A 24,819-nucleotide genomic window follows, 5' to 3' on the forward strand; every position below is an offset into this window, starting at 1 on the left:
TGTAACTTTGAGAACCATCGTCCCCATCTTGGTTGACTATGATATGCTTGAGGGAAGGGACTGCTTCTTGTAGCTTTCTATTTTCTCAACACCAAGCATAGTGCTTGGCATAGAGTTGATATCAATAAATGGATGCTTGTGTTGGATATGTATCTGTTTGCCCCATTTGAGTACATGTACAATGCTTAATAAATGTTTTATAAGTAAATGAAATGATAGCTTGCTTACATTAGGAACATGGGTTTATATTCCTGGAAAGCCTCCATGTGAAAAAAAAATAGGTACATATTTTTGGTTCTTAACCTTTAAATGTTGATTTTTTTAGATGTCTGGACCATATGCTTATAAGAGCAGTGCCTTTTGAATACAGTTTTCATGTGGTTATTGTCAAAGAGTTTTCTGCTCCAAAAGTTTCCTGTGTTTGAGATATCTAGACATTCCTTTTGGCTACTTTCTGCATATTTTCATGTATTTTTACATGTTCTATTTTCTGTGATTTTTTTTTGGTATCTCCTATTTCTTTAAATTTGATATACCTACCTATTTTCTGATAAATATATTTTTTATGTCTGATTCTGTATCTTTGGCATATAAATTCATAGTGGCTAATTGTCTCTTGCATATTGTGACTTTTGATTTTGTGAACCTGTGTCCGTTGAATTTTACCTATAGGATTTTTTGAGGTCTGGTTTTAAAGTACATTCTTCCCGAGAGGATTTGTTTGATTTTTACCAGGTACCTGGGATTATTTTAAATTGTATTTTGGGGTTTCTGAGCCACATAGATCCTGGAAATTCTGATCCTAACGCCATGTAAGTTCAGGCTCCTGGTTAGAATTTGCCATTTTTTGCCTCCTTTCCCCGCAGTTCATCCAGACCCAAATCCTATCATACAGGCAGATTTGTTCATTATCTCCTTACAACTCTTAAGATGTCAGCATTTGAGGAGTTCCAAATTCATAGGGAATCTTTGACCCAATCCCAACCCACATTGGCCCCAGCTCTGTTTCCTGCCCCTGTGTACCTGTGTACCCATTTTTCTAGCTAAAACTAACTTGAAACCCTCACCAGGACTGGCAGGTGCCCCTAGGTAAACATGCAGCATGAACAGGGAGGAGTCTCTGGCCTGTTTGAAATTTGTTTCCTTTTTGATTTTGGCCTCTGGAGAATTTCCCTTTCTTGTTTTCCATAAGTGTATGCCTTTGAAAATAATACTGTAATACTTTATTTTGCATTTAGGAAAAATTGGAGGAGCCCTCTAATCATTTAGTCCATTGGAGACAATAAGCTCTTTGGTATTTGCTGTGTGTAAGGCACACTACTGACCCTCACACTGGAAAACATGAGCATCCTGGTCAGCAACGAAAATGGGAATTTCTGCAGTACACTGACTCCTTATCTAGCCCTCCTAGTGGCAGACACTTTCGTGGTGAATAAAATTTTTAGTGTATCTGGGTTCTTATCTATAATAAAAAGGGATTGGACTAGCTGATCTTTATGGATCCTTCCAGTCCTAAATGTTCTGCACTCTATGACCCTCAACCCACTACAGTTTGTTTTCTATTTTTATGCTTACAATGATTCAGCTGATGTCCTGAGCCCAGTTACCCATGCCTCATTCTGGAAAGCTGTTCTCTCTCCCTTATTTTTATTTATTTATTCTTTTTTTTTTATGGTTTTGCCAATCTGCACTTATTTCTTAGTGCTTTGATCTTTCGGGGGACACTGGGAATAAATGTCTTCTCTGTTCCCCCACAGGTCGCTTCTCTGGGAGTCACCACCTTCACCTTATGTGCTCTGTGCATAGACCGTTTCCGTGCTGCCACCAACGTACAGATGTACTATGAAATGATCGAAAACTGTTCCTCAACAACTGCCAAACTGGCTGTTATATGGGTGGGAGCTCTACTGTTAGCACTTCCAGAGGTTGTTCTCCGCCAGCTGAGCAAGGAGGATTTGGGTTTTAGTGGCCGAGCTCCGGCAGAAAGGTGCATTATTAAGATCTCTCCCGATTTACCGGACACCATCTATGTTCTAGCCCTCACCTATGACAGTGCGAGACTCTGGTGGTATTTTGGCTGTTACTTTTGTTTGCCCACACTTTTCACCATCACCTGCTCTCTAGTGACTGCGAGGAAAATCCGCAAAGCAGAGAAAGCCTGTACCCGAGGGAATAAGCGGCAGATTCAACTAGAGAGCCAGATGAACTGTACGGTAGTGGCACTGACCATTTTATATGGATTTTGCATTATTCCTGAAAATATCTGCAACATTGTTACTGCCTACATGGCTACAGGGGTTTCGCAGCAGACAATGGACCTCCTAAATATCATCAGCCAGTTCCTTTTGTTCTTTAAGTCCTGTGTCACCCCAGTCCTCCTTTTCTGTCTCTGCAAACCCTTCAGTCGGGCCTTCATGGAGTGCTGCTGCTGTTGCTGTGAGGAATGCATTCAGAAGTCTTCAACGGTGACCAGTGATGACAATGACAACGAGTACACCACAGAACTCGAACTCTCGCCTTTCAGTACCATACGCCGTGAAATGTCCACTTTTGCTTCTGTCGGAACTCATTGCTGAAGGACAGTACTTGGTTGGGTCAGATTTATTTGTTTGATTTTCATATCCCGTGAAAGTTTTAATTCATATTTTCCTTATAGGGAAAATGCAAAAAAGAAACAATAAAGAAAGAAATATTAACTACTGTAGAACTGATTTTGCAAATTAATATTTGTGCTTTGAAAAAAGTTTCTATTTAGTTATTTAAGAAGAATGAGAAGGCCAATAGTTTTAGATCATTTTATCTGGTATGGTGCTAATATTTTATTTGAAAAAAGTTACTGCAACTTAACTTAAAATTGCTAACGTTTTTTCTTCTTTTAAAAATACAATTATTGTATATTGATTATAGCCATGTGATTTGGTAGGTTATTTTATATTTGAGTTGTGATTGAAAGTATGTTGTATATGGTATTGTGAGAAGATTTGTACTTGGAAGCATTCACAAAGTAGCACCAAATAAATTACACTTTATTCTTTAATGTCATTGTCAATCTACTTTTAACCAATATTCAATAAATCTTCTAACTGCCTTAAAGATACAATTACTGGTTCTATGCACAATTTAAAACCGGCCTTACTGTTTTATAACCTATTTTCTTTTAAGGCAGGTAATCATTATGTCTTAAAGAAGTTTTTCTAATAGCAGTATTTTATATGCATGATTCATAAAACTATGTTGTGTGTTAAAGCTGTATTTTTAATATGCAGGTATAGATGTCAAGTTACTTCTGAATACTTATAAAATATGAATAAATAGCAGAGTAGGAAGAAAGTTTCTTTTTTAAAAAATTCACCTTTGAACTAGCACATAGAGCTACAGATTTTCCCTTGAGGAATTATGGGCAGAATCAAGACTTTTAAAATGCAGTTGTCATCTGATTGCCTCTGAACACTGACCTTTGAAGCTTTGTGAATCCTACGTATAGCACTCTGAGTTCTAATTTTTCTCCTTTGGAAAATAAACTTGATGAAATCTATACAACTTAATTTCTTTAAGTGCAATGAAAGTATAGGAGTGGAATAATAAAATATATATTTTTATTAGAACATTCAAATACTACCTTTAACTTGATACTTCATAAGCTCTGAATACAAACCTAGCCTCCTCCAATGGGAATATTTGAATCCCCTCTTTTGCCTCTTCGGGAGTTTGAAATGCAGCAATTGTGTAGGATGCTTGCTGTGCGGGAACATGTCTAGCTCAGATGGCAGAGGCCATGACCTAGTGACACAGTCATATTTAAAAGCTACCAAAGAAGATGTGTAGTTGAATGTTTTGTCTTCAGAAAATCTTGTCATGGGGAAGCCAGTTTTCTTGCTGGGAAAACGTATTTTCTGCTTGTTGATTTCTGTTCTACTCAGGACAAGTAAGTCAGTATTCCTTTTTCCAAATTATAACATGATGTTATTTAAAAATCATTAAAGAGATTGGTGCAGGTGAAACTCAAGTTAACTAAATGGGAATGTTCAGGCTATCTCCTTTTTGCCAGTCCAATACTTTTCAAAGGGATTTCCCCCTCCATTGTGTGTATCCTGTGGGATCTGCAGGAGAATGAAAGCAAGGCACCCTTGTCTTCTTGCAGATCCCTGTAATAGGTCTTTGGAAATTTTCTCAAGAGGACACCTGAGTTAGGTTTTGGCTGCTGAGCAGGTCAGCAATTGTGATTCCATAGTCTCTCTCTTGATAGTCACTTTTATAAATCAAGGAACAATAGATTTATAAATCAAGGAACAATGTCATGTAGAAAAGATTCCATCCTATTACCTGAGTAACTAAAGGTAAGTAGGTCACAGCCTCAGACCTTACAAAATCAGGCAGGGATGACATGGATGAGAAGGAATAAAATAAATACATAGTCAACTATGATATAAGCTGGGGCTTGTTAGGTGCCTTAGGAAGGTGTGAAGTTCTGTGATAGTTTGGAGCAGAGGGAACACTCGTCGGATTAAAAGAGAGCGTGAAAGACTTTATGAGATAATTGGATGGGTGAGCTTTTAGAAGGAGCTGATGAAAGATTGTGTGAGGAGTGGACATTTCAGGAGGAGAAAGGTAACTTATGAAGGAATAGAGGAAGAAATCACTGGGTGTGACTGAAGAATAAACAACCCAGTTTAACTTCTGTGCTATGCATGCATAGAAACCTTGTGGACAATATTAATGAAAATACGCACCAAGGCCTCTAGTAAAAGGGCCATGTTTTGAATGATGTTTAGATGTTGGTGCTTCAGGAAATGGGGCTTTGCTTTTAAGGTTTTTGAGTATGGAGAAATAGTATCGCAACTCTGCATAGGAAGATTAACTTGCAAACAGTTTAAATAGGCTGGTAGGGGACAGTCTGAACATGAAAAAGCAGCTAGGAAGCTATTATAAGAGATTGAACCACGATGGAGGCAGCGGGAACTTAAATTTCTTTTTTCATTTATACTTGCCTTTCAACTTTTTGTAGTTGCAACATGTACCTTCTTATTGAATCCTACCTCTGTCAAAGTGGAAACTTTAATAACTCAAAATAAATTGTCCCAAGTATAAAGTGATTTCAAAGTTTTCTCATAGTCTTGCGTTTTTCACAAAAACCAATTTCTAGAACATACTTTAAAAAAATTGTTAATCATTTCTGTTCAACATTTCTCCAGTCTAGATCTTATCCAGTGTCTTCCGCTCCTCATTAAACAACAACAAAAAGAAACTCACATCTAAGATTAAGTTCAGTAAAATGTTGATTAATCAGAAAGTGCTAGGAATGGCATTTTGGTTACTTAACAGGAACACTTTTGTGGTTTCAGGGTAGTCAATGAAAATATTTTCAAAATATGTGTCTATATCTATAACTGGATATTATAATTAACTCAATTTAACATTTATTTGATTGGCAATTTTGAAGCCTTTGAATGTATGACTTCAAGCAGTTAGAAAGATGGAGTGATGGTGAGAAGACAAAGGTGAAGTGGTGCTCAGAGGGATTAGTGGTTGAGAGGGAAGAAGGTAGGAAGAAGAGCTTCACAGAGGAAAAGGATCCAATCCTTATTGTTCCAGTTTATAGATGTAAGTAATTTACTGAATTCTAAGAAAATGCTGATACGTATTTTAAAAACTATATCCCTAATAAGTCTTTTTTTCTCATCAGTTCCTTATTTCTCATAAAAGTAAAATTAGAATAAAAGATCCATTTCTTCAAGAATTATGGTGAGATAGATTTTAGTGTGTTATATAAAGTAGCAAGTGATACTGAGTGCAGGGCATTTTAAGTAACAGCTCTTTCATTATATCTCAGCTAATTTATTCAACAACTATTGAAAGAGCACTATTATATGTTAAGTACCACTGTAGGTGCATGTGATATAGCTGTGAACAAATCATCAAGAAGCTTTGCCCTCTCTTGTTGAGACAGACAGACACTATAAATAAGGAGAATGCATAGTATATAGTTTTTAGAATACATAGTATTTTTGGTAGTGAAAATTACCACAGAGGAAAGGAGTACCAGGGTAAGGTGAGGTTATGAAGAAGATGAGGTTATGAAGAAGACCTTATTGCTAATATGACATTCAATTAAGACTTGAAAAGAGCAATCAAGTCTTGTAGCAACTGGGGGAAAAAGCATGTTCTGAGGTAGGAATATGTCTGATAGGTTTCAGGAATGTAAAGCAGCTAGTGAAGCTGGGAAAGAAGGAAGAGGAAGAGACGTAGCGGATGAGATCAGAGAGCTAAAGGGAGGCCTTGTAAACTATTGTAATGACTGCTTTTTATTCTGAGTAACACACCATTGGAGGATTTTAGATGAAGTGATCTGATTTTTTTCAAACTAACAATTTCATTTAATATTACCATATAGTTAATACACAGTAAATTCACTCCTGTTAGCACACAGTCCTGAGTGTGCACAGTTGTGTAACTACCACTACAAAGTATAAAACAGTCTAATTATTTCAGAAAATCTTCCCATCCCGCTTTGTAGCCAACTTTATTCCATTTTTTTGATTGTTGCAGAATGTCATATAAATGGAATTTATTCTACGTAGCATTCTACGTAGCATTTCCATCTGGCTTCTTTCAGTAGCAGAGTACATTGGATGTTCATCCATGTTGTGTGTATCAGTAGTTTGTCTCTTTCTATTGCTGAAGAGTATTCCATTGTATGAATGTAGCACTGTGTGTTTATGCACTTCTTTCTCAGATGAGGGACATTTGCATTATTTCGAAACGTGGCGATTATTAATAAAGCCACTAGAAATGTCCACATATAGATATTTATGTCAATACAAGTTTTCATGCCTGTTTGGTAAACAGCTAGGCATGAGAATTTTGGGTGATGTCATAAGTATATTTTGTAACTTTATAAGAAACTGCCAACTGTTTGCTAAAGTTGCTATACCATTTTGCATTCCCACCCACAAACTATATTGTCAATAGTCCTTGTCAATAGTCCTTGCTATTGCCAGTTTTCTTTTTTTAAAGTTTTAACCATTGTAATAGGCGTGCAGTGGTATCTCATTGTGGATTTTTGCACTTCTCTACTCAATTTTATTTTTTTAAAGAGGTTAGCCAATAGAGAAGTTGAAAGACAAGAACAATGAATGCATGTTTACTATTTATCTAAAGTAACCCACCATTTACTATGTTTTCACACTTGTTTATTATTTTCTCCAATTTTTTCTCACCATTTGAAAAAAGTTATAGGTTACAGGCATTATTGATGTTTTCCCCATAAACACTTCAGCATGTTACCTCTTAAGAACAAGAATATTTTCCTACTTAACACAGTGTCATCATCAAAGCCAATAAATTAAACATGAAACAGTATTATTCCCTAACAGATAGTTCATTTTCAAATTTCCCAAATTATTCCCAATAACGTTCATGATGGAGTTTCCCTTATAGAAAGGCTTTCCCTGCCCGTTTTCCTCCTGCCTTTTTTAATTGTTAATTTGGATTATCACCAATTGTCTTAGTTGGGGATCCCTCAAAAGCCAAAGTTGGAGAGAAAATGATTTGGGGGTCAGTGATGTATCTGCTCTTTCTTTCCTGACTGCTTTGATAGATACTAGTCTGTAGCTTATGTACTTGTTTTTTACTTGTGATGTCTTTCTCTGGCTCTGGTGTCTTAGTGTCACTGGCCTCATAGAATGAGTTGAGAAATGGTCCTTTCTTGATTTTCTGAAAGAATTTTTGAAGGGTTGCTATTATTTCTTCTTAAATAGTTAGTAGTATTTATGAGTAAAATCATTTCAGTTGGGGATTTTATTTATAGAAAGATTTCAAATTATGAATTAAATTTTATTACCCCTTGTAGGTATTACTTGCATCTTCAATTTTTTCATGAGTTGGTTTTGGTAATTTGTGCTTTTATACAAAGTTGCCAATTTCATCTAAGTTATCTAATGTATTAGAATAAAGTCATTAATAACATTCTCTTACGTAATAGATAATTTTGAGTGTCAACTTGCCTGGGTCAAGGAATACCTGACATTCGTCTAGCAGGTAAAACATTATTTCTGGGTATGTCTGTAAGGATGTTTCCAGAATCAATTAGCAATTAAGTAGCACTTAGACATTAAGCACCTCTCTGTGAATGGAGAAAATTTTCAAAGCAATAAAGTAAGATTATACCTTAAGAAACTAGAAAATGATGAGGAAACTAAATCCAAAGCAAAGCTAAGAAAGAAAGTAATAAAGATTAGAGAGAACATCAATAAAATATAAGACAGGAGAACAAAACAATAAAATTAGTGTTGCTTCTTTGAAAAGATGAACAAAATTGGCAAATGTTTTACTAGACTTTTACAAGGAAAACAGAGAAGACACAAATTTTCAAAATGAGGAATGAAAAAGGGAACACTACTATCAACCCTGCAGAAAAGAAAAGTTGTAAGATATGTTAAGGTCCTTCAGAAGTGCAAAACCAATAGCACATATATAAACATGTAGTGGGGATTTATTATGGAAATTAGGTTGCACGATTATGGAGGATAAGAAGTCCCATATTATGCTGTCTGCAGGCTGAAAAACCAGAGAAGTTGGTAGTGTAATTCAGTCTGAGTCTGAAGGCCTGAGAACCTGCATGAGGAGTGGAGGAGGACCATTGCTGTAAGTCCAGAATCCAAAGGCCTGAGAATATGGAGTGCTGATGTCCAAGGCCAAGAGGTGGGTATCCTAGCTTAGGAAGAGAGCAAAATCACCCATCGTCCACGTTTTTGTTCTAGTCAGGCCCTGCATAGACTGGATGATGCTAGCCACCTTTGGTGAGGGCAGATGTTCTTTACTCAGTCTACTGATTCAAATGCTAATCTCTTCTGGAAACACCCTCACAGACACAATCAGAAGTAATGTTTTACAGTTATCTGGGCATCCCTTAGCACAGTCAAGTTGACACATAAAATTAACCAACACAGAGGATATACCTGTTTCTTAGGGCAATTGTTACAAAATACCACAAACAGAGTGGCTTAAAACAACAAGAATTTATTCTCTGACAGTTCTGGAGACTGGAGGTCCAAAATCAAGGTGTTGGCAGGGCTGTGCTCCCTCTTAAGCCTCTAGGACCAGCTTGTCCAACCCATGCCCACAGGCTTCATGCAGCCCAGGACGGTTTTGAATGTGGCCTAATACAAATTTGTAAACTTTCTTAAAACATTATGAGATGTTTTTTGCAATTTTTTTTTTTTTTTTTTTTGCTCATCAGCTATCATTAGTGTTAGTGTATGTTTTATGTGGCTCCAGACAATTCTTCTTCCAGTGTAGCCCAGGGAAGCTAAAAGGCAGGATACCTCTGCTCTAGGAGAAGATCCTTCACAATGCCAAAATCTGCCCTCATCTTCACCAGGCCATTTTCTCTCTGTGTGGCTCTTCTCATAAAAATACCAGTCATGGCAGCTTAATGGTCCGTCCTTTCCAATATGACCTCATCTAACTTAACTAGTATTTTAAATAATTAATATTTCAGTTAATATATCTGCAATGTCTTATTTCAAATAAGGTCAAATTTTGAGGAACTGAAGGTTAGGGCTTCAACATACCTTTTGAGTGACACAAGTCAGCCCTCTAAGGGAAGTCAAAACAGAAGACTGAATTCCTTGAACTGGAAATTATACCACAGGCTTTCCTGGTTTTCAGGCTTTCAGAATCAGACCAAATCACATCACCAGCTTTCCTGGTTCTACAGCTTGAAGACAGCATATTGTGGAACTTCTCAGCCTCCATAATCATGCAGGCTAATTCCCATAATAAATCCTATCATGCATATCTCCATATGTCCTATTGGTTCTGTTTCTCTGGAGAACCCTGACTAATAGATTTTATAACTTTTATTTCTGCAAAGTTGGTAGTGATGTTCTTTGTTTTGTTCCTGATTTTACTAATCTGCCTCTTCTCTCTCTTTCTTTTGGTCAGCTTAGTTAAAGATCTGTCCATTTTGTTAATCTTTCCAAAGAAGCAGTATTGATTTAATTTTTTCTGTTGTTTTTCTGTTTTATAGTTCATTGATTCTTACTCCAATTCTTATTATTTCTTTTCTTAGCCTTGTAAAGAGCTTAGATATTGCCAGTTCATCCTAACAACAATTAACAAGTCCAAGAGACTAAAAAGTTAGCACCTCTTCTAGGATTTGTAAGAGAGTGAGGACACAGGACAAATTGCTACCCTGAAGACTAGAGAGACAATTGAAGTAAAGGAGTCCTGGCTGACATACCAGAGCAGAGATTAAATGAGCGGAACCCACCACAAGCACCAGTATCCCGGCAGGAAATATTGAACTGTCACTGACAAACTGCTGGAGGCTCAGTGTGGACAACTCTGAGTTAAGAAATCCAAGGGGATCCAGTCACTAGGGGGACTTCACAATTTTGTGAGATTTACCTCCAGGAGCTTGCCCAGATTCTCACAGTAAATACTGAAGAGAAATCTCTTTATGCTTCCAGTAGGAAGAGGGAAAAAGTAACCATTTGAGATACACCATAGCACTCCATTCTTCTTAACAAGTTCTTCCCTCTGGAGAAGTTAGTTAACCAGAGGCTAGCCTGCTGGGGTGTTACCACAGACTAATCGACCTGGGAAAAAGACAATAAGCAACAGCTCTACTCTTCCACATGAAACAAGATAAATACCCAACTCAAGCCTACTCTAGCCATCCCCTCCAAGTCAAGGGAGGAGAAAAACAATCAAACAAACAAGGAACACTTGTGAATGTCACAGTCCAGAGACATATGCTTCCTAAAAGACAGACATAATTATAAAAACTGCAGAATGCTTCCTTTTCCCCCCATCTTTCACAACATTACTAAAGGTCTATTTATAGCGGTTCCTTTTCCCTAATACATCATGTCTAGCTTTCAATACAAAGTTACAAGGCAAAAGTTGCAATTTGAAAAGAGAGCAAGCATCAGAACTAGACATGGCAGGGATCTTAGAATTATCAGACCAGGAATTTAAAACAACCATGATGCTAAAGGCTGTAATCGACAGCATGCAAGAACAGATGGGGAATTTAAATGAAGAGATGGAAATTCTAGGAACTAAGAAGAAATGTTAGAGATCAAAAACACACTGTAACAGAAAGGAATAATGACTTTGATGGGCTTACTAGTAGACTGGGCATAGCTGAAGATAGAATCTCTGAGCTTGAGGATGTCTCAATGGAAATTTCCACTGAGAAAAGTAAAGAGAACAAAGACAAACAAAACAAAACAAAACCCGGAACAGAATATCCAAGAACTGTGGGACAATTACAAAAAATATAACATACAAGTAACGGGAATACTAGAATACTACAAGGAAAAGAAAAACAGAAAAAATATTTGAAATAATAATGACTGAGAATTTCCTCAAATTAAAGTCAGACACCAAACTACAGATCCAGGTAGCTCAGAGAACAAGTAGAATAAATGTTAAAAACAAACAAAAAAAAACTGCACCTACATATGTCCTTTTCAAACTACAAAAAAAACAAAAAACAAAAAACAAAAAAAAACCCACTAAGTTAAAGAAAAAAAATCCTGAAAGAAGCCAGAAGGGGGAAAAGAAACTTTCCCTATAAAGGAACAAAGATAAGATTTATATCTGACATCTCGGAAGTCATGCAAGCGAGAAGAGAGTGAAGTGAAATATTTGAAGCATTGAGAGAAAAGAAAAACAGCCTTGGATTCTGTATCCTGTGAAATTCTTTTCAAAAGTGAAGGATAAATGCTTTCTCAAACAAATAAAATTGAGGGTATCTGTTGCCAGTAGACCTGCCCTGCAAGAAATATAAAAGTTATTTAGAGAGAAGAAAATAAGTCAGAAACTTGGTCAGAAACTTGGCTTTATAGAGAAAAGATGAGCATCATGGGGGTTGGAAATGTATAAAAAATCTATGTGCCTTCCTCTCAAATTTGCTGTGAACGTAAAATTGTTAAAAAAAAATAAATCTTTAAAAAATATTAGAGAAGTGGTCTGGCTTAACCTAAGTTATTGCAGAATCATTCTGGCTGCCATGTTGAGATTTAGACTACAGGTGGCATGGATGAATGCAGAGACCAGCTAGAGGTTACTACTGTGATCCAGAAGAGATGAATTAGGTGAATTAGGATGGCAAAGCAGAGGTGAGGAGACATGGATTCTGGATTCTGGGCATATTTGTTGATGCTCAGAGAGGATTTGTTGATGGATTGTGTATTCGTTCATTTTGCATTGCTGTAAGGGAACACCTGAGGCTGGGTAATATATATACATAAATTATTATTATTTGTTTTGAGACAGAGTTTTGCTCTTGTCACCCAGGCTAGAGTGCAATGAATGGCAATGTTGGCTCACTGCAACCTCTGCCTCCTAAGTTCAAGTGATTCTCCTGCCTCAGCCTCGTGAATAGCTGGGATTACAGGCACATGCCGCCACACCTGGCTCATGGTTTGTATTTTTAGTAAAGATGGGGTTTCACCACATTGGCCAGACTGGTCTTGAACTCCTAACCTCAGGTGATCCACAAGGCTGGGTAATTTATAAAGAAAAGAGGTTTATTTGGCTTGAGGTTCTGCAGACTGTACAAGAAACATGGCACCAGCATCTGCACAACTGTTGGTGAGGCCTCAGGAATCTTTTACTTATGACAGAAGGAAAGTAGAGCCAGTGTGTCTTATGGTAAGAGAGCAGAGACAGATGCCAGGCTCTTTTAAACTACTGGCTCTCATGTGAACTAATAGAGTAAGAAGTCACTCATTACCTCAGGGAGGGAACCAAGACATTCATGAGGGATCGACTTCCGTGATCCAAACACCTTCCACTAAGCCCCATCTTCAACAGTGGGGATCACATTTCAACATGAGATTTGGAGGGGACAAATATCCAAATGATATCAGATTGTATTGAGGGTATGAGAGAAAGAGAGGTTCAGGTTGAGCCCGAAGTTTTAGTTTGAAAGACTGGAAGAGAGGAGTTGTTTTCAGTAGATATGGGAAGATAACAGAGAAAACAGGTTTTGGGCACAAGACCAGGTGGTCACTTTTTGGATTTGAGATGTCTATTGCACATAGAGATGCTAACAAGCATCTGGAAATATAAACTCATGTTTATATAGTTTAGCACACTGTATCATATAACAGTTTCTAATAGAGATGCTGAATTAAACATTTTATTTTATGGCCTATTTCTTGCACTCACATTTCCTTCACATATACATTGATTACAACTCTGAATATTAGGTTATAGTATTACTTGATGCATTTTATTAAACAGATATTTTGCCATAATGTGTTACTGTCTCTCTGCACTTTTTTTTTTTTTTTTTTAACGAAGTCTTCCTCTGTCACCAGGCTGGAGTGCAGTGGTGCAATCTCGGCTCACCACAACCTTCGACTTCAAGGGATTCTCCTGCCTCAGCCTCCTGAGTAGCTGGGACTACAGGTCTGCACCACTACACCCAGCTAATTTCAGTATTTCTTTTTTTTTTTTTTTGAGACAGAGTCTTGCTCTGTCACCCAGGCTGGAGTGCAGTGGCGTGATCTCGACTCACTGCAAGCTCTGCCTCCAGGGTTCACACCATTCTCTCACCTTAGTCTCCCGAGTAGCTGGGACTACAGGCACCCACCAACACGCCTGGCTAATTTTTTTTTTTTTTTTATTTTTAGTAGAGACAGGGTTTCATCATGTTGGCCAGAATGGTCTTGATATCCTGACCTCGTGATTCGCCTGCTTCGGCCTCCCAAAGTGCTGGGATTACAGGCGTGAGACACTGCGCCCGGCCTACTTTGCCTTCTGTCCTGTTTTCTTTAATGGGATTAGAAAGTCTTGAGCATAATATTAATGATAATAGTAATCTCCATGTCTAAGTGACGGATATGGAGGTAATCATATTCTAATCTTTTACCTCTAAATCTTGCAGACCTTTTCCATACAGGGGTATTTCTTTCACATTCAGTGAGTGCTTAACACCCAAGAAATTCCCTGATTCTTGTGAAAAATCTTGGGACCATGATTTATCTGCTTGAAGGACTATCACTTCTCTGAGCCATTGGATGAAATTTTGATTAAGTCTGTGGTGGAGTAAGTACCCAGGTTGTTCTGTTAGGGACTTGACTTGACTTAGAGAAACACTGCCCTATATGTTATTAAAAAAAAGAAAAAAAAAAGAAAAACTCAGTCTATCCTTTATTCATTCTAGCCTTTCATAATTCCTTAGAATTTCTAACACCATGTGACTATTTTGTAATTATATAGATATCCTCTCATGTTTGATGGTACTGGGGACCCATTAATATTGAATTTAAATGAATTAACACATACAAGAAATCGTGTCTTTCATAGAATAAGCGCTAATGAGTATCAGTCATTATTACTACAGTTTATCATTAATAATTTTATTATTGTGCATCACAATCCCTAAGGGCGCTGTGAGCTTAAACACACACACACACACACACACACACACACACACACACCTTTCCTCCCCACCTTCAGAGTTACTTAGCACTACAAAGTCTGTTTATGTCAACCACAATGTTCCACTTTTGTTTTTTAATTTTACTTTAACTTCTAGGGTACATGTGCACAATGTGCAAGTTTGTTACATAAGTACACAGTTGGTGTGCTGCACCCATTAACACATCATTTACATTAGGTATATCTCATAATGCTATCTCTCCCCCCTCCCCCCACTCCACGACAGGCCCTGGTGTGTGATGTTCCCCTTCCTGTGTCCAAGTGATCTCATTGTTCAATTCCCACTTATGAGTGAGAACACTTGGTGTTTGGTTTTTTGTCCTTGTGACAGTTTGCTGAGAATAATGGTTTCCAGCTGCATCCATGTCCCTGCAAAGGACATGAACTCATCCTTTTTTATGGCTGCATAGTATTTCATGGTATATATATATGTCACATTTGCTTGATCCAGTCTATCATTGATGGATATTTGGGTTGATTCCAAGTCTTTGCTATTGTGAATAGTGCCGTAATAAACATATGTGTGCATGTGTCTTTATAGCAGCATGACTTATAATCCTTTGGGTATACCCAGTAATGGGATGGCTGAGTCAAATGGTATTTCTAGTTCTAGATTCTNCTCATCCTTTTTTATGGCTGCATAGTATTTCATGGTATATATATATGTCACATTTGCTTGATCCAGTCTATCATTGATGGATATTTGGGTTGATTCCAAGTCTTTGCTATTGTGAATAGTGCCGTAATAAACATATGTGTGCATGTGTCTTTATAGCAGCATGACTTATAATCCTTTGGGTATACCCAGTAATGGGATGGCTGAGTCAAATGGTATTTCTAGTTCTAGATTCTTGAGGAATCGCCACACTGTCTTCCACAATGGTTGAACTAGTTTGTAGTCCCACCAACAGTGTGAAAGTGTTCCTATTTCTCCACATCCTCTCCAGCACCTGTTGTTTCCTGACTTTTAATGATCACCATTCTAACTGGTGTGAGATGGTATCTCATTGTGGTTTTGATTTGCATTTCTCTGATGGCCAGTGCTGATGAGCATTTTCATGTGTCTGTTGGCTGCAAAAATGTCTTCTTTTGAGAAGTGCCTGATTGTTGTACCTGAAAGTGACAGGGAGAATGGAACAAGTTGAAAAACACTCTTCAGGATATTATCCAGAGAATTTCCCCAACCTAGCGAGGCAGGCCAACATTCAAATTCAGGAAATACAGAGAACACCACAAAGATACTCCTCGAGAAGAGCAACTCCAAGACACATAATTGTCAGATTCACCAAAGTTGAAATGAAGGAAAAAATGTTAAGGGCAGCCAGAGAGAAAAGTCGGGCTACCCACAAAGGGAAGTCCATCAGACTAACAGCGGATCTCTTGGCAGAAACTCTACAAGCCAGAAAAAAGTGGGGACCAATATTCAACATTCTTAATGTTCTACTTTTTAAAGAATCACTGGATTAGGAGATAACTTGACACTACTGAAAATGCCTTTACCATCAGATATTCAAAACAAAAACCTATACTCTTGCAGACTAGTCCATATTCCTGAGGTTAACATCAGTGTATAAACAGTTATTTAGCCTGATGACTTTGACATTCTCAATGCCCTGTGTTTACATGAGAGGCCCTTTCTTCCCTTCCCACCCTCTGCCCTCTCATATTATGTGTTCATTAGCAGAGGGTACAGCAACTTCTTCCCCAATACATTTATATCTGGTACTGACTTGAACTGAAAAATGTTTAGCAGGAAGCTGAATTCCTCTAAGAAACATTTAGGAACTTTCTATTCAAGAAATTTTCTCTAACCCTTCTCCATTGTTTTGAAATAGATGGGCTTTTTTCAGTCTTCAAGGATTCTCTAAGATAACAGAATATGGTCTCTTCCTGATAATTTCCATACATCTTGCATTTTAATGTACTCTTCAATTATTTTCTGTTGGCTTGACTTTTTATATTCTCCATCTAGACAGCAAATTTCTACTATATCTAATTACAAATAACCTTTCTCATAAGAAAAAAGGAGAGAAAAACAATGAAAAGTTTCTACAATTTCACAGTCATGTTTTATGAGTGCTGCCTCCCTCTCTCTAGGGAGTAGGAAAAACATATATTTTCTTTGTCCTGTGGATGTAACTGAAGAGTATTTACTGGAACCCAGTTTTGCTTTGCTACTTACGTTGTCAGTTTTAAAATTCAAAATCATTCAACCTAGGGCCTATATAATACACTGGAATTATATTACTTTAAAGCACAAAGTGATTTTAAGGTCTTGTAGTATTACCCAGCTTTTTCCTTTATATATGTAGAATCGATTCTTTGAGAAGTTAGCACAAAGTCACAAACTTTGATTTTAGTTGAATATTGATTTAGCATAAAAATGATAAGAATAGAATATCTCCTTCTGAAACTTATAAATAACTCTTTCCTACTTAACCAGTACATTCACAGCAATCTGTAAAATACTATCTTGACTCAGATAACACATAGTAGGTATGTTTAGACTATAAAATTAGCAGTGTGAACAGCCTTCAGATCATAAAATTAGCAGTTCAGCATTAACCAAATGATGTACATATCCACGACTATATACATGGTATATGTTCTAGAAGAACTGGGCGCTTCAGTTGAATCTTTAGACTTCTCTATCCCAGAGTTATTAAGTCTCAGTATCTTTTAGGACTTGGCCCATTTATTTCCTTCTCTTAATCACTGAATGAATGCATTTGTCAGCTATATATCAGACATAGTATAAGTCCTAAAGTCAAAACAGTGTATGTATTAGACACAAATCAGTCCCTCTTGGAGTTTACATTATGGCAACATCCTTAGATAGTAAAAACTCAGTGAAATATTTAGCGGAAATGTGATTAGTGCTCAGAAAGAAAAGTGCTTCAAGAAAATGTAGTAGGAGAACCTGACCTGTTGGTAGTGTCATACAAAGTTCCTTTGAGGAAGTGCTGGGAAAGGGCTGGAGATGGGGAGTGGGAGAAGCACAGGTGGAGAGAGGTATTTGTAGGAAGTCTCTGTGTGGAGATGGAACAAAGTTCAGGAACCAAGAGAGGCCAAGACATCCTGACATATAAAAAGCAGAGGGTTGCATAGAGTAGTAGCATGAGACCAAAGTTGATAGGGAGCAAACTGCTGCTCAACTACAATAGGTTTCTGTTATGTGTAATTTGAATAAACATTTTATTTTATTTATTTTATTTTTTATTTTTTAATTTTTTGAGACTGGGTCTCACTCTGTTGCCCAAGCTGGAATGAGGTGATGTGATCATAGCTCACTGCAACCTCTGCCTCTTGGCCTCAAGGGATCCTCTCACCTTAGCCTCCTGAGTAGCTGAGACCACAGGCAGTTGTCACTATGCCTGTTTTTTTTGTTGTTGTTGTTATTTTTTTGTAGAGATGGGGTTTTCTATGTTGCCCAGGCAGGTACTGAACTCCACCACCCAAGCAATCCATCTGCCTCAGCCTCCCAAATTGCTGGGGATTACAGGCATCAGCCACCTCACCCAGCCTATTTTTTAATTAAAAACATTTTTTTTTTTTTTTTTTTTGAGGCAGAGTCCCTCTCTGTAGCCCAGGCTGGGGAGCAGTGGTGCAATCATGGCTCTCTGAAGCCTCAACCTCTTGGGCTCAGTGGATCCTCCCACCCCAGCTTCTCCAGTAGCTGGGATTACAGGTGCATGCCACCACACCCCCAGCTAATTGAATAAATACTTTATTAATGAGCTTCTATGGTTCATCGGAGACCACTCATCATTGTTATTAGGAAACAAACTTTTTACATGTTTGAATGTCATAGCCTCACTATACTCAGTCCTTGATTTTTCACTATATTTCACTAAACTGTGTTTGCCACACTTTTACTTCAAATAATTGAAGTCTGAATTATGATAAGGATTCACTAAATGATGAGATTGTATTGTTGTAAGTAGAAGAAAAATTTTATTTACTATCATAGTTATGAGATCTTTGATTCCTAAATCTCTGGTGCTAAATCAATGTTTTATTACATTCTATAGATTTTTAGAGGATTAGAAGTCTTTATGGCTCAAATACTCATAATTTTGATTGATTTTTTTCAAAGTGCAATTTAATTCATCTCAAAGTGATCATTCTCTTGGACTAGTAATACTTTAATCAATCACATGGCTGTTCAATGACATTTTCATTTCCTGTTAGCTCAATTGTTGTCAATTCTACAAATTGAATTTGATATTTTCCTTGAATTTTCAAGATATATAAATAATTCATATATAATACAGTCTGTAAAATCTGTAAGAACCTTGGAGTCAAATACTTTCCTGTACATATAGGTGTATAATTAGTTTATTTTACTCCTTTATACATACCAAATTTAAGTGTAACCTTAGGCATTGAAATATTTCCTGTTTACCACAGTTTATTTTTCTGAGTTTTAGGGAAAAAGGACTCTTGGAATTGTATTCCTCTTACCTGCATTTGCCTTGATAATGTGCCTAGAAATTTAGGTCAAATAGGATTTTTTTCCCTAACCAAAGTGTTCTGAACTTGATAAAATTTGAAAATCTCAGACACAATTTGAAAGTTGAAGTGAACAGTTTATCCAGGGAAAAAGACATACACGCATACCTATGCATACACACACACATGCTCACACACACACACACACATGTGCATGTGAGAGACAGAAAGAGGGAGAGAGGGAGAAAATATCTGAGGTATCCAGAATGGGTGAAGAGATGGTGATGGTTGTTTGGGGAACTTGCAAAGGAGTTTTAAAAAATGACATAATCATGTTTTTCTTATACCCTCTTCTTATATTGTGGAATAACTTATTGTTCCTAATTCTGTTTATCAAGAAGAGTGGGCTCTGATTACCAGTGCTTATAAGGCAATGGGAGAGTGATCTCAATCATAAAGGATTTTGGCAATGGAGAAACTATGTTGGAATGTGTAGTTATGTGCTGTAGTCATTCTAAAACCTCATCCATGTTTTTGTTTTAAAACTGTCTACAGTTTGCTTTGATCATGTTGACATTTTACATTTGAAGTCTAAAGATTTTAGAACAGTTTGTGAAGAAGACAAGTGTGTTCTTTTGTGAATTATTAGCATGTGGACAGGATGAATATGATGAATCACATTGAAGTCACTGATGTCACATGGGGCCATGCTTTCCTTCACTTTGAAAATGTGCTCTGGTACCATATAGTTAGGCTAACTTTCACCACTCCTAGAAAGAAGAGTATTTTGTTTTTGTTTTTGTTTCTCTGTGGTTGACTTAGCCTCAGTGAGTTGTTGTGGGGGCAGCATTCTATCCTAGTTTATTCTGATTTGAATTCCAAATTGACCGAACAAACCTCACATTAACAGGTTGGCATTGTTCTGTGGCCATAATACAATGATTGTTAGAGAAGTGTGGCTTCAAAGTCCACCCAGGGTGTCAGATCGTAAATGGGCCTTTTGTTGGCTTTGGGGGTTGAATCATTTTTCTTTGTCTTGCTGATTTTGAGATTGTTGGATAGAAATTTAACTTTTCCTCTTTTTGTTTTGGCAAGAGATTAAAAAATCTCAATAATGTTTCTTAAAAGGCTTCATTGACTTTCATAAAACGTTGTTTCTGAATCAACTTTTATCTTCTGAAAACCTTTGGGCAGGACAAACTGGGCATTTACATGGCATTTTGCAACAATTAGAAAGTTCACTGGTTGGGGCTGATCCTTGGTCACTGAGTTTAAAAAGATTGGATGTTGTCATGTCAATTGATTGTGTGATTGTTTAAACCTCACTCATAAAGGATTTTAGCTGAAGAGGCTTTGTCTAGGGCAGCCCTGAGAGACCCAGCTGCATCTGCCCCTGGAGTGAATGCCTTTGTGTAAATGGTCAGCCTAGCTCTGATATTTGATCATGTGCTATTTGTATCCCAACCTATTTCTACATCAGTAGAGTGGGCATATAATGCTGGGCTTTGTAATCTGTTTGAGAAAATGCATGAATGTGTAGAGGTTCCCCCTATACTGTCACCTTTGGATGATTAAGTCTAGTGGAAAGAAATTTTGTGTGATTAATTAAAAACACAGAATGACTGATTCGTACCAAATGGAGTTAGGGATATGACTTTGTTTCTCGTGCTGCAATTCCCTGTTACCAAGGTGAGCTATATTACTTCACTGCTTTGATTGATCAGATTAGCTAGAATGTTTACAAGCTCTTTACTTAATTTCCAAGGACTATTTCATCAGGCTTCAGCCACTGAAAAGGGAGAGAAAACATTTTTTATCGTTAGAGACTTTAACAGAGTAAAGAAACTCATGCAAAGCCAGCAACACACATATACGTATGCACACACATATCTGTTGCTGTAAACAATAATATGAAAGTAGAAAGTTAAACAGGTAATATTATTTCCTGATCTAGCAGCAGGAAATGCACTTATCTCCAGGGTCTTTTTGTTTTAAATCATAATCTTAGAAAGTCACAATCAGTTCTTACATTATAAAGAACAATGTTTCTTAATAGAAATATAATTGGCATTTGTGACAAGAAAGTTCTTTGTTGTTCTCTGTTGTATGTGACCTTCCCAATGTTGCACCATGTTTAGTATACCTGGCCCCTGTAACATCTCATTGTTATGACATTTGCACCTCCTTTTCACCCCAATCTCCCAGATTTCCAAATGATTCTGACAAGCTATTAAGTGGTACCAGACCAAGCAGACTGAAAACAATGGTAAGGTACTATGGAATAAAATATTTTTTAAAATATGAAAGCATAGCCACAATCCATAGTTTATCATATTTTATAAAGTTTAAAACATGAAAAGAAAGATTCAACCCTAAACTTACATGATAATTACAGATAACTCCTTAGTTTTAAAATATTATACCAAGAGAGTTTTAATTTTTAAAAATCAGTTATTTGTAACTTTATGCACACTTTCCCATAGAAATGGTTAGGCCATATTACTAATATTTATTTAACAAATTGTAGACATTTTTTTAATATAAAGGTCACAGGCCCGATGCTGAACAGAGGTACTATCGAGGAAAGATGCACCACAGAATTGACCTTGCCAAGGTCCAAAATCTGTGTCTTGTCCTTGGCCTGTGATTGGGATGGACAAACTCACTGACTGAGATGTGATAAGAATATCAATCAATGTGTATATTTGGGGTGTGTAAGTACATGCTCACATCCTCTATCCAAGTTGCTGAGTCACAATATCAAAGAGCCTTAGGAGTTGTGTTAGTAATCACATGGTTGCCCGGTGAATGAAGGGAGATTACAGGTCTAGAGGGCTAGTTTATTTAGGCCATGAGGATCCCATGGCAAATGTCTTTCTTTCATGACGGAAATGCTCATGTCCCCCAGATTCTAAGTCTCTCTACTTTGAACAGTAGTAAACTTCAAGAATTTACTTTCCTATACTTCTGTGTTAATTTCACTGATTAAATTGAATGTTATTTCTAGCCAAGTTTACTTCCTACATGGCAAGGAAATGATTTGTTGCTTTCTATTTGGGATTGATAGGAATTTTACCTTCAGAAAAAAAAAAAAACGCCATCCTTCTATCTCTGGAAGAAGCTCAGTCACCTCATATACTGCTGAAACCCATTATATAGTTAAAATAGCAATACTGACAGAAAATATTTATAGAGTATTTATTGTATGCCAGAAGTGAAAATAAGCATAAAGGTTGGAAAATAAGTCTTTGCTACATACCAACATTTAAAGAACCCTTGAAAGACCCCAGTGAATCAAGCATGATAAAATAAATTTACACAGTTTGCTAAAATATTTTTCATGATTTTAGGACCCTATATTGTTCTTTCTAGGTAACAAAAACAAGGTACTCCCATAAACATTTGGTCATACTTATGTCTTAGCCTCATTTTTTCTTCCACTGAATCATTCCTTCCTCTGTTAGGCACTAAGCAAGCAGTCTCCAAGCACTAAACATCATTCGCCTCATTTCGGACATGTCCTGTGACAAATTACAGACTTTTCAGACATTAAAAATACACCGATCAAGAGAAGTTGTAAGACATAGAAGGAAAATTAATCCACACCCTTCTTAGGAAGGAAAGAAGAAACTACTTTACAGAGTAAGCTTGGAACTGAACGAACTCTGGAGTCTTAAAGTACCTGCCAGTTTCACATGCCTTCTGAAATAAGTGCACTATGGTACATATTGCAGGCTGCCCACTCATGTTCTATTGTGGGCATTGTGGGCCGGTCATTGTGGGGTAGTCGTAGAATGTGTGTGTTGCTTCTTCCGGCTCCAAAAGTAGGCTTATTGATTCTTGTCCCATCTTACTCTCCAAAATAATTTGTTTGGTTACGTAATTCATGCCTAAGTGATTCAGTTGATGGTATCTCCTTTGTTAGCTAATGTGACTTGTTCGGCAGTGTGTCTAAGCTTGTCCAAGCTATGTGAAACTCAGTATATTAGTATTCTATGGCTGTTGTAACAAATTACCATAATTTAATGTCTTACAAGTATTAATTTTATTATCTTACAGTAGTTCTGTAGTTCAGATGCCTGACACCCATCTCACTGGGCCAAGATCAAGATGTCTGCAGGGCTGCATTTCTATCTAGAGGTTCAGTTTTCTTGCCTTTTCCAGCTTCTAAAGGCTGATCACATTCCTAGGCTTGTGATTCCTTTCATCAATCTTCAAAGCCATAAATATTGCATCTCTTTGACCAGTTTTATTTGGTCACATCTCCCTTTGATTACAGCTGGGAAAGGTTCTCTGCTCTTAAGGACCCATGCAATTAGGTAGGGCCCATTTGAATCATCCAGGATAGATTTTCCATTTCAACATCCTTAACCGTAATCACATCTGCAAATTTTCTCTCCTATGTAGGGTAATATATTCACGGTTTCTAAAGGTTAGAACATGGTCTGAATGCTTATGTCATCTCCAAAATTCATACATTGAAAACCTAATGCTCAAGACAATGTGTTAGGAAGTGGGGCCTTTGAGAGGTGATTAGTGAGACCCTCATGAATACGACTAGTGTCTGCCCTTATAAAAGTTGCCCTCAAATTTTCCCTTGTCTCTTTCACCATATGAGGACACAGTGAAAAGAGAGCTGTGTATTAACCAGGAAACAGGTTCTCACCAGACACCAAAGCATCCAGAATTTCGATCTTGGACTTCTCAGCATCTAGAACCATGAGAAATAAATTCCATGTGTGCATAAGCCACCCAATCTATGAAATTTTGTAATATCAGCTTGAGGGATTAAGACAAACAAGAGCATATTTAAGGGGGGTTCTTTATTCTACCAATTATGCCTAGATTTTTGTTCGACAGGCAGAGAAACTGACTTTTCTGGACAGTTTTATTAGTAAACATTAGACCTGAGCCTACTATGAAGATACTGCTATCTGAAGAAAACCCAACTTGAGTATAATTCACCATGAGAGAGATGCAGAGCTAGGACAAAAAGAAGAGAAATTATATGAGATCTATTTAAGTGTATACCCTGTCTGTCTTTAGACTTTCAGTGATGTGAGTCCACACTTTTCCATTAGGTAGTTTTACTTGAATTTTTTTTTTTTTTTTAATTTTTTTTGAGACAGGGTATTGCTCTGTCACCCAGGCTGGAGTGCAGTGGTGTGATCTCGGCTCACTGCACCCTCTGCCTCCTGGGTTCAAGCGATTCTTCTACCTCAGCCTCCCTAGTAGCTGGGATTGTAGGCACGCACATCCACAACTGGCTAATTTTTGTATTTTTAGTAGAGATGGGGTTTCACCGTGTTGGCCAGGCTGGTCTTGAACTCCTGGACTCCAGTGATCTGCCTGCCTCAGCCTCCCAAAGTGCTGGGATTGCAGGTGTCAGCCACCGCACTGGCCTTGAATTTTTAAATCGTTTTCACCTGAAGAATCGTAAAACATACATACTCCAAGTGTTTTATTTTAGTATGTTATACCATGATTTTGAAACATATAGAGAATAAGTTAGTTCAACTATCTAGCAACAAATTAAGGATTGTCACAAAGCAAACCCAAAGAATAAGGCACTGTTGCATGAGAAGCACATCACCATTGAACTGGCTTAGTAGAAACTTTCCTAGGAAGAACGCTCCTAGACTGAATATGGGCAGCCTGAACCCAATCAAACCCTCCCTTTTGGGTCCAATGAGACTATTTCTATCTTATTACAGAAAAGGGCATGCAATCAGCAATTCCATCCTTGCAGGTAATCTCTGCATTTTGTTACTTCCAAGTCTAAGAAATCCAACTAACACTCACCAGGGCTTTTCATGTTGGTTGAAATTTGTTCTTGGGCCACATTCAGTGTTCACATTTCTGTATTTCAAATAGTCACTGTCTTTTTTTTTTTTTTTTTTTTTT

At 37.3% G+C, this 24,819-nt stretch overlaps 1 protein-coding gene across 1 annotated transcript; it reads left to right on the plus strand.

Annotated features, from left to right (window-relative positions):
* The first annotated feature begins 1,545 nt into the window (after positions 1-1,545).
* Positions 1,546-3,100, plus strand: LOC108523246 (prosaposin receptor GPR37). Its single transcript, XM_017863765.1, has one exon. It carries the CDS (start codon positions 1,836-1,838, stop codon positions 2,574-2,576), a length of 741 nt encoding a protein of 246 aa, XP_017719254.1. The 5' UTR covers positions 1,546-1,835; the 3' UTR covers positions 2,577-3,100.
* Positions 3,101-24,819: the final 21,719 nt, after the last annotated feature.

Source organism: Rhinopithecus bieti, unplaced genomic scaffold, assembly GCF_001698545.2.
Source record: "Rhinopithecus bieti isolate Rb0 unplaced genomic scaffold, ASM169854v2 scaffold_70890, whole genome shotgun sequence".
NCBI classification, from domain to species: domain Eukaryota; kingdom Metazoa; phylum Chordata; class Mammalia; order Primates; family Cercopithecidae; genus Rhinopithecus; species Rhinopithecus bieti.

Bases quoted from the DNA above. Each gene is read 5' to 3' on its own strand.
- LOC108523246 (XM_017863765.1), top strand. From the start codon at position 1,836: ATGTACTATGAAATGATCGAAAACTGTTCCTCAACAACTGCCAAACTG.